This window comes from Polistes canadensis, unplaced genomic scaffold, assembly GCF_001313835.1.
Source record: "Polistes canadensis isolate GaletaPanama2010 unplaced genomic scaffold, ASM131383v1 scaffold_345, whole genome shotgun sequence".
Classification (NCBI taxonomy): Eukaryota; Metazoa; Arthropoda; class Insecta; order Hymenoptera; family Vespidae; genus Polistes; species Polistes canadensis.
In genome coordinates, this window is record NW_014569892.1 from 94,631 (window position 1) to 110,209 (window position 15,579).

Sequence of the window (15,579 nt, forward strand, 5' to 3'; positions counted from 1 at the left end):
AAAGAAACATATAAAACACATTAAACAGAAAAGATTATTATTAAATAAATGTATTATAAAATATAATGAAATCTCTGAATATATAAAATATTCATCGAAATTTTCTTTATGACTTCGTTTGGCTTCACTCGCAATGCGTGAGTTCTCATTTTTTACCACGTGAGGTGGTTATATGCATATATATGTACACTTACATATATATATATGTATACACGTGTGTATTGCATTTATGTATAAAGAATATCGGTTATGCTTTTGTATATATGAAACTCGTGATGGAGGTGGGGTCGGTGCTTAGAGGGCTATAAAAAGAGAAAGCTGGATATATGTATCCATGTTTATATGTATTTATATATATATACATATAATATGTGTGTATATGTGTGAGTATGTGGGTACATTCGATGCTCAAGCATGCGCAGTTGCTTGTACTTACTTTTACATAGGCCAGAAGCGTGAGGCCACACGATTATAATCCTCTCATAGAAATGAATGGTTATATCGTTGGATAAACGACGTGCCTAATTGCAGTATAGTTTTCGTTTCCCTTATTCTTGATTATTATTCTAACTACGAATATTAATTCATCAATCAAAATATACTTTATTGTCGTACTATTTTCATTTTTCTTATTTTTTCTTACAATTAAAACAAATTTTATTGTATACCAATGTTTTTAATAATATTTTATAATGAAATTAATTTTGTTTTTATATATATATATATAAAAGAATAAAATAATTTTTACTAAGTATACAAGAACTGAAAAAAGAGTTTTCTAAGTTTCTTTTATTTTATTATGTATAATATTTTATATATATATAATAAATAATAAAAATATATATATTAAAATTTGAAATATACAATATTATTGATATATTGAATAATTTCGAAAGTTTTAAAAACAATAAATCATATTAATTAATTAATTGAGATTTTTATTTTTCGTTATCGTTGTTTTTAAATAGATTCGAGAAAATTAGAAGTATTCCTATGTATTAGTTTAATAATAATAATAATAATATACGGATGTTAGATTTGTGTCGTTTAATAATACGTCTAGTAATTTATGTTAGTGCAATGGCCTCCTTTACCGATCGTAATTATTGGTTAAACTACGAGCATAAGTGGAATGCACACGTGTCGTTGTGTTGTTCCTAATAATCTTCTCATACACGTCAGAACCAGACAGACACTCTCGTTATGAGATCTAATAAATAAATAAAAAAAAGAAAGAAAATGAAGATGTAGGATTTCGAACAAATGTTTTCCAACATTTTTTTAAAAGAATTATTAGGAAAAATTCTTCTTTGTTCAAATCCTTTTAATTGCAAATTTCACGTTTAATAATTCGATACGTTATAACAATATTATAAATGAATAATCATTTAAGTAAATTTATTGAAATTCTTGTATCTCTATCTTTATTATATATTTTTCATTTGATTTTCATCATTAAATAATTCAACGAATTCAATTTAAATTGGATTACAATTAAATATTCATTCGATTTAATCGTTTATTATTTATGCTAAATATAACATTTAACTTCGTTATTCGATATTAATTATATATTTATATTATATAATTACTACTTTTAAATTATTAAATATTATTATATTGATTAGAGAATTTTTTTCTTGTGTATAAGTTATATCGACATTATATTATTTTCTTATTATACAAATATAGAAATTATTTCGATTAAACTTTTAATAATAATTTTCGAAACAAAAATCTTTGTTCACGTTTGATTTCTATCGATCAATTATATTATTCATTTGACAAATTTATAATAAAACAATATTAACAGTTAACAATCAATCATTCATTTCGATTAATATTTTATTTATCTATCATATTATCAATGAAATAAATTTACAAACAATCGTTACATACTTAAATACACGTGTATGTAAAAAAAAAAAGTATATATATATATATGTGTGCGTTTATTAATTTATATTTTTTGTTCTCGAGGTAATCGAGTCTACCTCGTGAACACGAAGGAAGCTGTCTGTGGTTGTTGTTAATCGTTCGATTGAATCTAATTCTCCTTCATGATTTGCTATATCGCTATCGTCGTCGATGTTAGTTCAAGGTCATCTCCTGTCGACATTATAATACATACCACATTCGATCCTACATATTAATAATATATCGTAAACAAGATCGTAAGTTTAAACCGGCTCTTTGATTCGTTTGTAATTGAATATCAACGTCTTTATATTATAACTTAAACGCATAACTAAAAATCATTTAACGCGTTTATTATCGTCTTGTCTCAACGCAACATATCATTTATTTAAATAACAATATTATTCAAATTATTTAGCCCCCCCCTTTTTTTTTATTTTTTAATTTGCATTTACGTTCAACCCAAGAGATTAATCTTATTTGCATAAATTTTATATATACTTTTTTTCTTTTGTTTTATTATTTATACAAAAAAAAAAAACCCGAATTTGGTTATGCGTAAGTAAGTGTTTTAAAAGAGTTTCACATTTTTATTAATAATAATACTTTTGCGATGAAAATAATTTATTCGGATAGATTTCGAAATTTTCCCTTTTTTTTTTTTCAGCTTCTTCTTCTTCTTCTTCTTTTCTTTCTTTTCTTGAATATACATACGTATGTGTATGTAAGAGTTTAGTTTCAAGTTAACAGTTTTCGGAATGTGTACCATCTGTCGTTCATTTGGCCCTTTTTACATTAGCCATGTTCTTATTCGTGATAGTACTTCCCATTCTTGTTTCGTAAAATAAACTCATTTAATTTCTGTTACCAAGCTGCTCATAAAATAAAAAGAAAAGAAAAAAACAACATAAATTTTCCTTCATCTACGTTTGCATTTTTTCTTTTATCTAATTATTTATCGAAAAAAGTTAATCGCAAGTACAAGAATCGTGTTTCCTTATTTTGTACGAATCATCTTAAGTGTTCATTTAAATATCTTTGAATATATTTCATTCGATAAGATATCGATACTATATATTCGTTAATTAATACGATTATTACTTGAGAATATTTTTATTTTCTCCTAATTTGATAAATTTGACATGTAAATTGTTATCGGGTTGATTTCATTGCAAGCACATTGCGTGATCTGATATACATTTCTACTTTATCGACTGAATAAACGATATTTTTGAACGTCGGTAATGAAGAAACATAATAATGATTGATAAAACAGAAAATCTTACCATCTATAGATAAACTATTATCGACAGTCGATATTTTCTATCTCATATATCTCAAACTATTCATTTATTTATTTCCCTAGATATATATAGTTATAAAACAGATTATTATACAAACTAAATAATTATTTTTCTTAAAGAAATATATATATATATATATATATATAAAAGAACTGAATTAATAATTAAAATTGACTCATATTGATATAAAAATCTTACTTTTTGTTACTTATTTAAATTATAACCTAGAAAATGAAAACAAATGTATAAATCACCAGATAAAATTACTAAAAACAAAAGAAAGATGTCGGAACGATCCAAAATTTAATTTAATTATTCAAAACAATAATAAGCAGTTATGCAATCATTTTGATCTCCATTTAATTTCTTTTTTATTTATTATAAGACGTATAAGAATTGAGATTATTTACGAATCACGGACAAGGGGATCACTAAAAGGGGAGATTTACAAATCTTACGAATTGAAATTGTTGCTACTGCTGCTGCTGCTGCTAGCTGGCTGGCTAGCAAAATTCTCGTCGGTGGCCGCTGACGTTTTATTTATAGCGGAGGAGGTCGTGGTTCGTTCCAAAAGCTTCTTTCTTTCGACAGTATCTCGCGAGAGAAAACGCGCTTATTAATTCGTCTTATTTTATATGAAACATCGAACATCTTTATTTTTTTTTTTTATCAATCCAACTTTTCTTTTTTCTTTTTTTAATCATCCCGATCTGATCCCAACGTTATTTAATTCAAATATTAAAAAAACATTACAAACGTTCATTTATTTAATATCTGTTTGTTACACTGGTGAATTAAGAAGTGGTAGTATGTGTGTAGTGAAAGCGTGAGATAGAATTAAAAAGAAAAATACAAGTGAGAAATTTTTAAAGCTTAAGCAATTTTTTTTTTCTTTTTTTTTCTTTTTTAAGTATCCTTGTTTATCGTGAAAAACACACACGATCTATTCCCGCAAAACACGCGACACGATTATCATATTCTTCTTTTCTTCCTTTTTTCTTTCTTTATTTTCTTCATTAAAAATCGATAACGTCGTTTTGTTTACCACATGTTTCTTTTTCTTTCTTTTCTGCAATTTTCCAATGATACAATATATTTTTTCTTTAATTAATAACAAATATCTATTATACATATATATATCCACGATCATGTTCATATTATTCGATTATATAACACTAATGAAATAATATTACTTATGACGAATAATTATTACAAAAATATTCTATTGGTTTATTGAATAATAATTTAAAACAATATTTTTTTGTATGTAAATATCCACAGATAGATTTATGCACTCAATGCAATATTTAATTTCGTTTTCAATTTCATTGATGATTATGTCAAAAAACTTGAAATATTGTTCTAAAAAAAACCCGTATCGTGTCGTGGTTTTGTGGTCAAACGTATTTGTATTCGTTTGAAATCTAACTCGTGTGTTTACGTTTGCAAAAATTTCGTCTGGAATATGAAGAGTACATAGAAGAGAAAAAGGAAAAGAAAAGAAAAAAAAAGAGAAGACTTGGTATTCGTCAGCCAAGGCCAGGGCTAAAGATTTAACAAGTCGGCGGATATATTTTCTCGTAAAGAACGTCACGAATTGTTACACTCGGTTTTCAGGCATCGATCCAAAAATCGGTCGATTAAACCTAAACAACTCATTAGTTTGTTTTTTTTTTTTAATTTAATTTTATTTTATTTTAATTATTCTTTCCCCTATTTTCTGTTGTTTTTTTTCTTTGCTTTCGATATTTTATTAGGGTAATCATTTTTTCCGTGATTAGAATTATTACTGCTGTCATTGTTTGACATTTTCATTTGACTTAGAATTAAATATTTTCCGATATAAATAAAAAAAAAAGGAAGTAGCCTTAAGAATATTGGAATTTTATTTATTTGTTTTCTTTTATCATAAACAAGATATAAAATATTTTTCCGACATTTATTGCAATGTGTTTTTTATACTTGAAATGAAATTTATTTCAATGCAAAATATGATCATCATTTCATATAAATTATTGCAATACTTTTATATCTATAAAGGAAAATTTATTTTATCATAAATAAAACACAAACCAATACGACTAAATAATATTCCAATATTTCTACTTTGTCTTTGCTATACAAATAATTCATTTCAACGGATGAAACTAACCTCAAATAATATTTCAATATATTTAAAAATATCGAAAAAGGAAAAATAATATTTTTCATATTAATATAAAAAAGGAACCCATTCACACACACACACACACACACACACACACACACACATATTCCTAATTTGGCGTAGAAAATTATTGAAAATTATATTTAAAAAACCAAAGAAAAAAAATAAAAGAAACAATTAAAAGTGAATCAATGAATCAATCAACGAACGAATTCAACGATCGATAAAACAACCGAAACGATTCTTGTCAGTGTTTTGTCTTTTCCAAGAAAAAGAAGAAAAAGGTGAAAGGAATAAAACGTGAAAAAAGTGTGGATAAATAGTAAAAGTATAAAATAAAAAACCAAAAAAAAAAAAAAAGAAACGCTAAATGCAGCCGAGAAATAGAACTCGCGGTGGAAGAAACTCGTGCCGGAAGTCGTTGGACTCGCGAAGCTGACGAAAACTCTCATTCGTTTAGGTGTGCACTACATTCGCAAGATCAACATAAATAATTGTATTCAAGCATATATGAAAAATTCTCATTTCAAAACAAATCTTTCAATTTTCGTATTCGTCATTTCATTCTATCCATCAATTATTTGTTATTTATTTATATATTATTTTATTTATTTCTTTTGTTTTTTTTTTTTCTTCAAATTTTCTTATTAACTTTAATTATTCATCAAACATTATAATAACACACGAGAGTTTTGTTTTTCGACGAAAAATTCTACTTGGGAAATGGCGCATCTAAGAAAACCAATGAGACGTGAACATTACAAAGCTTTTGGGAGAAGAAAGGTAAACGATTATTATTTATATTAATTATTATAATTTTTCTCATAGTATTTTATTTATCGATATTTAAGGCATCCTTTTTATCGTTTAATTCAATCAATTCGCATAACAGGTTTGCATCAACATAACCTAACATCATATGAAATTATTCGAAATGTTATTTATCCTGAAATGTTTTCCCAAAGATTTTCTTACAAAATCAAATCTTAAACGCAAATTGCATAAATTTTAATTAACTAATCATAAATCAAAATTTAGACAATCCTCCTCTTTCTAAGAAAAAAAATATCAAATTATTACATTGACTCATTTGAATTCTTGCAACTAGATTTATTACCGCCATTTTGAAATTCATTAATATCTATTAAATGAGTACAAAAATAACCTATTTGATGTCCTTCGTGAAATCATGATTGTAGCCAAGTTTTCCTTCGGAATTGTTTCAAGCATCTGAGATAATAAAATCAACGATGCGGAAATACAATATATATGAAAATATTTTAAACAATTTTGTATTAATTGTATCTTACACCAATTTTCTATCATTTTACTTTGTACACATTTAAATTTACAATTAAATAATTATATTGATTATCGAAACGAACGAACACACGTAGATAAAAAAGAAAAAAGGATGTCACGAAGAATTCGATCGAATAATACGAGTTAAGAACATAAAATACCTACACACGTATACTCAAATATACATAGATAAAATGAAAACTAACATAAATGAGGGAAGTATGCGCAATCGCGAGAAATGGAAACGATGTACTTCAAATTTATTTTTGTTCCTCATCATAGTGGCCCACGTGACCAATCTGGAAAATACCTAAGTATTTAAGAACATCGTTCCCAAGTATAATCAATTCTTTCGTACAAACATACTGCATCGTATCGTCGAATTGTTCATACAATTATTCGATATTTCAATTATTTATACAACATTTTGACATGATACGATCCCCATTACGAATTTTCAGTAACGATTAACTTAATATTCTAACAAAAAGAGAGAAAAATTATTATTAACAATTATTTTTCCATATAATATACCTGTTCGTATAAATTATCTCAAAACAAAAAACAAACAAACTCGTTTAAAAAATAAATAATATAAGTTACATTAAATTACTTCCAAAACAAAGTTTCTTATCAATTTACATAAAAATATATATTTTTACAAAAATAAAATAATCCAATTATTTGAATTTAACATTATAGTTTAATAATTAAGCAACAACAACAACAAAATACTGGACGAATAATTTATTTAGAATTCTAGAAGTCTTAGAAAAAATTAAATCCAATTAAGGTGTATATAACTTGTACCCTGGTTGATTTACTTTGAACACTTTGTCGAAGGTTATATGAAGTCTACTACACTATATAATAATGTGTGTGTATGTGGGGGAGGGTGAGAAAGAGAGAATGGGTTTTGTGTAGGTGGGAGAATGGGGATGATGAGGGTAAAGGGTAGTAGGGAGGATCGTAGACGCGTACGCACCCTAGTTCGACCTACATAACTCGACCTATATTTCAAGGAAACTTACACAACGTGGCCCTAGATCGGCCACGAGGAGGACTACTGCACCCTTTGTTGACGGACAGTATTATCCCTTGCATGCTTAAGTTAACTTAAAAAATGATTTAACCGATTTTAACCAAAGAAACGTGTAATGATAGGATTGGGGGTTGGAAAATGGGGTGGGGATGGGAGGGGGTGGGGGGGGGGTTAAAAGAAATAAAAGCGTTCTCGAGACAGAATAATTATTTCCAACAAGTAAACCTAACCTCTCCACGTTTCTAGGGCCACGCTTGTTTCATTCTTGTTTTCTTAACATTAAACCCTTTTATTCCTTTCGTGCATATGTTTAAATTAATTTAAAAATTATTTAACCAATTTTAACCTGAACCAATGTGTGTCATAATAAAATGAAGAATAATTTACAGTTCTAACAAGTAAACCTAACCTCTCCTCGTTTGTACGGCTGCTACACTACTTTCATCCTTGTCTTTCACGTCTTTCACGTCATTTTTTATTATTTACGTCCTATCGATTTTACCTTATTCATAATTGATGTTAATCGTTCGGCTCTCTCTCGTTCCAACTATTCTCTTATACCTATATTCGTTTAACAACTTTTCTTCTTCTTCTTCTTCTTTTATTTTGTTTTTGTTATTTACCGTTTCTTTCACATGTCGTCCAATTAATTTTGAAAAATCAAATTAAAGATTTACGTTTGTTGAAGAAAATTTTCACTCTTCTTAATTGTCGACTGTATAATAAAATGTTTAAACAAATAGATTATTATTTTGTCATCATATATCGTTAAATCTAATTTATTATTAAATACATATCAAAACCAATATAATCTATAGAAACAGAACCATTGATCAAACTTTTGATCATCGTACAAATCTTCACTTAAATCTGAACGATATACTCCCCCCCCCATCTCCCCAAAGATCTATACGATCTATAGATCGTTTATATATATAAAAAAAAAAAGAAAAAGAAAGAAAGTAAGAAAAAAAAAACCTTTAGGTAAGATTACGAAGAATAGAAAGTGTAAAGAAAAGAAGAGACAAGTCGTTGAGTGCAGTGGCCTGGAGAGTCTTCCGAAGGAAGGAAGGAAGGAAGGAAGGGGAGGGGGAGGGGAAGAAGAAGGGTGGTTGGTTTTAAGAGGGGTAAGAAGGAAAAGGGGTTGTGGATCGATATAGTTACGGGGGTGTCGTCCGGCTTCGTCAGTAAGTAACGCCGCCATGTGGTAGAATCGTGAACCTCAAACGACACCCCCCAGTCAATGTATATACATGAGAGAGAGAGAGAGAGAGAGAGAGAGAGATAGATAGATGTATCAAAGCGCCGCCGACCCACGTCAGGAAGAACGAAATCCACGTTGTCTGGTGGTGGTATTGGTGTTAGTATTGGTATTGGTATTGGCTAGTGGTAGTTTAGTTTCTGGTGTTGGTATCGCTATTACTACTTTTACTTGGTGATTGTTAGTATTGCTGTTGACTAATGTTATAATATTGTTAGTTCAGTTTTCTGTTGTTGGTATCATTATGATTAATTGATGATTGTTCGGTGTGTTGGTGTTGGCTAATGGTAATTCAGTTCTCATGGTGTTGGTATCGCTGTTACTACTTTTTTACATGGTGATTGTTGGTGTTGGTGGTGGTGGTGGTGGTTGTAACAACGAGCCGGCAGCGAGCGGCACTGATCTTAACAGAGCTGCTCGTGTCGTCTTTCAGAGTAACTCACTAACTCACTCACTCAGTACGCGAAGAAACAGCCGTCCGTTCGGTTCAACTGTATTCATTGTGCGTCCTCCTGGTCTTATTTTAATATTATTTCACTAATACTAACATTATTATTTTTATCATCTTTAATATTTATTTTTTAATCGATCTATCATATTATTATCAATTGATTGGTGGTCAGTCGTGATAGTTTTGTCAACTGTTGTTGTTATTGTTGTTGTTATTGTTGTTGTTATTATTATTGTTGTTTATCAAAACAGTTTTTAATCAGAGTGCTATTGATAAAAAGGGGGGTTTTTAAAGATCTTTTGTTGAGAACGCTGGTGAATCATTGACTAATACTATCAACTATTATTACTATTACTATTACTACTACTACTACTACTGTTGTAAGGGCAACGTGCTAACAAAAGTTCATATAGAAAGACAGAGAGAGAAAGGGGGTAGAAGGGGATAGGAGGGAGTACGATGGCACTGTGTCGTTGACCCCTTTCCGGATGTCTATGCACCTCTTATTCGAGGCGCCCTTTTAGCTCTTTCGACGTCTGCTGCGATTTTCGGATCAGATCAGTCAGTCAGTCAGTCAGTCAGTCAGTCAGTCAGTCAGTTAGTCAGTCAATTAATCCAACTGTAACGTTGTCTCTTTTGTGTCTGACTTTATCTTACAATTAGTTTCTTTATTAATCTATCGATCTTCTTTTAAAACAATCCAATTATACGATGATATTACCATTCCCTTTGAATCTTTTTAACTATTTAGAGGTTACACGTGTTTTCATTTCTATTGTTTAAGTTAATTAAATTGTTTTTATCTTTTTTTCCTTTGGATTAAGTATAATTTATTGGTATATCGATCAGGTGGAATAATTAAATGTATATATTTGTACGCTGGAAGGATAAAGATACCTGTTTGTTTGTTTGTTTGTTTGTGTGCGTGAGTGAGTCTATTGTTTTCCCATAGAATTAATTAATTATCCAGGCCAAGTGATCAGGGATTCGCGTGACGATGATATTATTACCTCCCCTCCACTCCACTCCACTCTGCTACTTTAATTTCATTTTTCTTTCGTCCTTCGTTTAACACACGCCAACTATTCTATCTTGATTTCCAAGATAACGTTTTGATCTAATGATCTACTACTACTACTATTAAAATAGATCGAAGATCATTTTTTGTTATTTTTTTTTAAATCAAAATTATTTATACCTTTTGTTATTTTGTTTTCCGCGCAGATGGTGTTTTTTTAGTTTTGTTTGAGGTTAGGTTGTGATGATGGTGGGGGAATGAACAGTTTCGTAAAATTTCAGCACGATTCGAAATTATTTCGTACGTTGTAAATCGCAATTTATTTTATTGAAAGTACATTTGATAATATCCAACATTATTTCCTAATGATTCGTAATTTATCGTAACTTTTTATTTTTTATATACATCATAGGAATTTCATCGTTGAGAGAGAGAGAGAGAGAGAGAGATAGAAAAGGGGGAAGGGTTACAGATAAACAGGCGCCACCGTGGCACCCTTCTAACCCGACATAAATCTAAATTGGTGGTCGTCTGTTGTGCGTGAGTTTCGTTTCGGGGGTAAACGTGATGATAGCTTTAAAAGAAAGAAAAAAAGAAAGTCAAGGGGGGGAAAAGAAATGAACGTTACAGACGTTTACGATTGGTCTACTCTCTCAGCGCAATTTGATTTCCCCCCACTCCTTCTCTCGAATAAAAAAAAAAAGTAATGACCATTATTCACTGGCGTTCTCGTAAAAAGAAAAAAAAAAGAAAAACGTACAAACACGAGCAAACAAATGAAAATTTTGTTGTTTTAAGTAACTAACTCTTTTTGTTTTTAATTAATTAATTAATTATTTATTTATCTATGCGTGTACTCTTATCGAAACAGGGTAAAACAAAAAAAAAAAAAAAGAAAAACACATACAAAAGTAATGTCGTTCAACAAATAACAAGTGGACACAATGGTGATAAGATAAAACTTAAGAAAAAAAAAAACAAAAATCATAACGAGTGACATCAATTTTGGATGGCTTGCAAAAGGAAACGTAAAAAGTTGAAGCATCGTCGGCAAAGTGTACAAATATATTTACAAACGAATTAATTATTAATTAACAAACGAGTCTATTATTTAAAAATTATTAAATAAATAATAATAATAATCGATAAAAAAAAGAAAAGAAAAGAACAGAAAAAAAAAGGAAATGAAAACAAAACAAATGTCATCAAAAATGACGTAGCAGCATCAGAGTAGAGGGAGAAGGACATAAAAAAATTGTGCGTGTGATTTTTTCGTCAATCGAATTTCACTTTCTTCCCCTCCACCTTCGTCTCATTTTCGAGCTAGAATTTGAACAATTTCTTCGATGTTTTTTTCTACTGCTGCTGCCGAATAAAAACAATAAAAAAAACAAACGCAATGCGGTAGCATTCGAAGAATGCATGAATTTTAAGTTAGTCGTCCTGTCGCATTATCTTTCGTTTTATCTTTCGTTTGTTGAGCGCGTAGGCGTATCAGGGGTGGTGGTGGTGGTGGTGGTGGTGGTGAGGGGTTGTCGTAGCGGAGGTGGAGGGGGAAACGGGGTTTTTTTGTGCCTTTTTTTTTTTTTTCTTTCTTTCTCTTCAATTGTGCTACGACGAGAGGAAAAGATCGAAGCCTCGTCGATTACGTTGGCGATGATCGGATACAATCAGCACAATTCGGGCTACAACAAGCTGTTCACTCAGGTATTATTTTTTTTTTGTTAACAAAATAATTGCAATAAATTGTAACAAAAATTGAAACATTGTTTCAATTAAATTCGTTCAGATATTTATATCTTACAAAACGACAATAATTTGACTATTTGTTTTAATCAATGAATTAATTACAATAATTTGTTACATTCAAAAACAAGCAGTAGTAACCCTTTAAACAAACAAACAAACAAATTATGATACACACGAACAATTGCATACACTTTGTTTCGTTGCTTTTTTTCCTCTTTTTTTATTCTAATAAAATACGAACGATCAAATATTCGTAATTGTAAAAATTATCCAATTGATTCGACGAATTTTTTATTGTTAACAAATATTTTTATATACAATATTGTATTGTTAAGCGTGAAGAAGAAGAGAAAAAAATAATCCCACACACATAAACAATCGTATATTTTGTCTATTTTAATATAACGCATACAATCGATCGATAATTAATAATATTATAAAATTAGACTATAGGTGTTGGTCAAGCCTTGCGTAAAATGAAACCTTACGGAGCATGATTAAAAAGCATAACAAACTTGAAATCCTTTATATCCTTAACGGTTTTTTTTTTTCCTTTATCATCATGGGGGTTTAAGCATTATTATTGGTGTTTGCTTTATCAAGCGCGTTTAAATTGTGCGACAGACAAGTTTTATTATGCACTTTCCACAACATTCTATAATATATTTCTATCTATCATCTATCTATCTTCTTCTTCTTCATATATATATATATATATATATATATATTTTTTTTTTTTCTTGTCCTTGAGATAACCCTTGTAATATCTAAAAACAATCTTTTCCTTTTATATTATACTATAAAAATAAGTATATAATTATTATTTTGTTCATATAAAACATGATTAGAATTGAAATGATTTCAACATTGATCAATTGAAAAATTATTTAAAAAAATAAAACAATTTATTCCACAGTAAAAATAAATCAACAAAAATCTTAGACCTTTTGATTGTAATAATATTTTTAGTATATTCAAATTTTCTTATATATCAAAATTACACCCCCAATTTCATATACTTAATCTACATTCAACTACTTTTAAAAAGATTGTTTAAATGTTTATGTTATATATAAAAATTCTACATCTATTTTTTAACTATATCAAAAACTCTCACATATGTTCATGCATAAAGAGAGAAATAGAGAAAGAAACATATATAAAAAAATATTTATAGATATGAATACATAAATAGCAAAGTTATTTTCATTCATGTCAAATATTTCCATCGAATTTCAACGCATACGAATGCAGAAATTGCTTACGTTCCATTCTGAAAGGGGTTGGGATTGGGGAGGTAGGGGGCTGGGGTAGAGAAGGGAAGGGAAGGGTTGCTTGGTTTCTACCTAATAGTGGTATATGGGTCTCTTCTATGGTGTGGTGTGGTGTGGTGGTATGTCGAAACCATAAAGGAGACACACATGTACATGTACATGAGAAATACAGAGGAACTTAGTTATAGGGGTGGGTATGCGAGGGTAAGCAAAGGCCGTTGGCATGACTACGACCCCCCGACCGAGTGAATTCGTTCTATGGAAAAGCTCCTTCGTCTCATGGTAACCAAGACGATTACGATTTCTTTTACAATAAATTTATTTTTTGTACTTTTTTCTTATTTTATTTCTATGTTAATTATCTTCGTGTAATTCATTTCTAAATGAATTTTATCCTATCTGCATACATTTTTCTTTTTTTCTGAATAATTTAAATATATATATAAAAGTATTGAACAACGAACGAGACCTTGAAAATTTATTTCTCTCATTTTTCCTTTCCTTTCTTTTATTTTTTTAATCACTCGAATGATTATCATTCGTATCACACATGGAATGAGAGAATATTATTATTGATCGTGTTATCATTTGATTACGAATATGAATTTGTAATGTTAATATAAAATGAGGGAGAGGGGAAGATGAGATTTAATTTATTAAAACAGAAAATATCTTATGGAATTTTTAGGGATTTCATTTAGGATTATATATATATATATATTATGTATGTTAAAAGTTTCGGGCAAAAAAATTTAACGTTGACAGATGAGATTTATGTTTGATTGTAATTCAGTATACTAGGAGGTATCGTATATCCTTGTTGAAGAGTACTATAACATTTTTATACTATTACTACTACTACTACTATTTTTCTTTTTTTTTTTTCCCGTAGTTTCTACGAGTACACATCTCCCTTGCGTATTGTTTCCTTTTCCTGTTTTTTTTTTTATATGAAAATAAATCAAAATATTCTTCTCGAATTTATTTCATTCATTATTTCAAAAAGCTTTCAAATATATTTTCATAAAATAAATATTATTATTATTAAACACACACACACACACACACATCCATCCATTCGAGAGAAATTTTATTATTTATTTCTAACAATACTTTTCTCTACGATTATAACAATATCCTTTTTACCTTGGAAATATATTTAAATGTAATTTTAAAAAGAAATATTTGGCAAAATAAATAAAAAAAGTCATATCTTTTTATTTGAAATATTCTCGAATAAATATCATATCATACTTTTACGACAATAACAATTGTTCTAACTATCGATATAATTAATTGTTTCATTTAATTACAATTAAATGAATATGATTTCAATGATCATGATGATTATGATGATATTTGTTTTTCTTTTTTGTCTAGGGCTCGGCGGATTCAAACTACTCACAGCCGAGCTCGGATCTCTCGCTGGACGAGGAGAAAGAAAACATAAGACGTGAAAAAGAGAGGCAGGCCCTTAATCAACTTGAAAAAGCTAGGGTGAGTCACATTTGTCCTTTACACACTACCATGTTCTAGTTAGCTTCATGCTCTTTACCTTCCTCTCTTTCTTTCTATCTCAAGTTCCACCATTTCTTTCTCTCCCTCTCTCTCTCTCTCTCTCTCTCTCTCTCTCTCTCTCACTCTTTCTTTCTTTCTTTCTATCTATCTATCTATCCATCTTTTTTTTTCTATCGTGAAAATATAAAAGACAAGTGAGAAAGACTATCGATCGTTTTTGTTCAAACATTCTATGACAATACTACTGACTATACCTTCTTTTTTTTATACCCCATAAAATATAAAATAATATACGAAAAAAACATACTGACACAATTGATAATAATTATTATTATTATTATTCATATAAGTGTTATAATAATTAAATGTTTTATTAATTATTGTGTCGGAGAGATACGTGTTAATTGTTTAATATAGGATTATATTAATGGGTAGCCATCTTTGATATATATACATATATAATTTACGGATATAATTGATTATTATTGTTATTTATATAAATATTGTAATAATTTAATGTTTGTGAATAAATATAAAATAATATACGAAAAAAACACTGACACAATTGACAATAAT

The 15,579-nt window shown here is 28.8% G+C and overlaps 1 protein-coding gene across 7 annotated transcripts in view; it reads left to right on the forward strand.

Moving 5' to 3' along the window:
* LOC106791811 (voltage-dependent L-type calcium channel subunit beta-2) overlaps positions 1-15,579 on the forward strand; it is an 88,413-nt gene that overhangs the window by 55,547 nt on the left and 17,287 nt on the right. For 5 of the 7 annotated variants that reach the window (XM_014757750.1, XM_014757749.1, XM_014757748.1 and 2 more), the window contains one exon: positions 14,866-14,982. In XM_014757750.1, the coding sequence (XP_014613236.1) occupies positions 14,866-14,982 (117 nt within the window). Of the gene's footprint in view, positions 1-9,312; positions 9,496-11,333; positions 12,170-14,865; positions 14,983-15,579 lie in introns of those variants that run through there. The other 2 variants (XM_014757751.1, XM_014757754.1) reach the window with 2 other exon arrangements.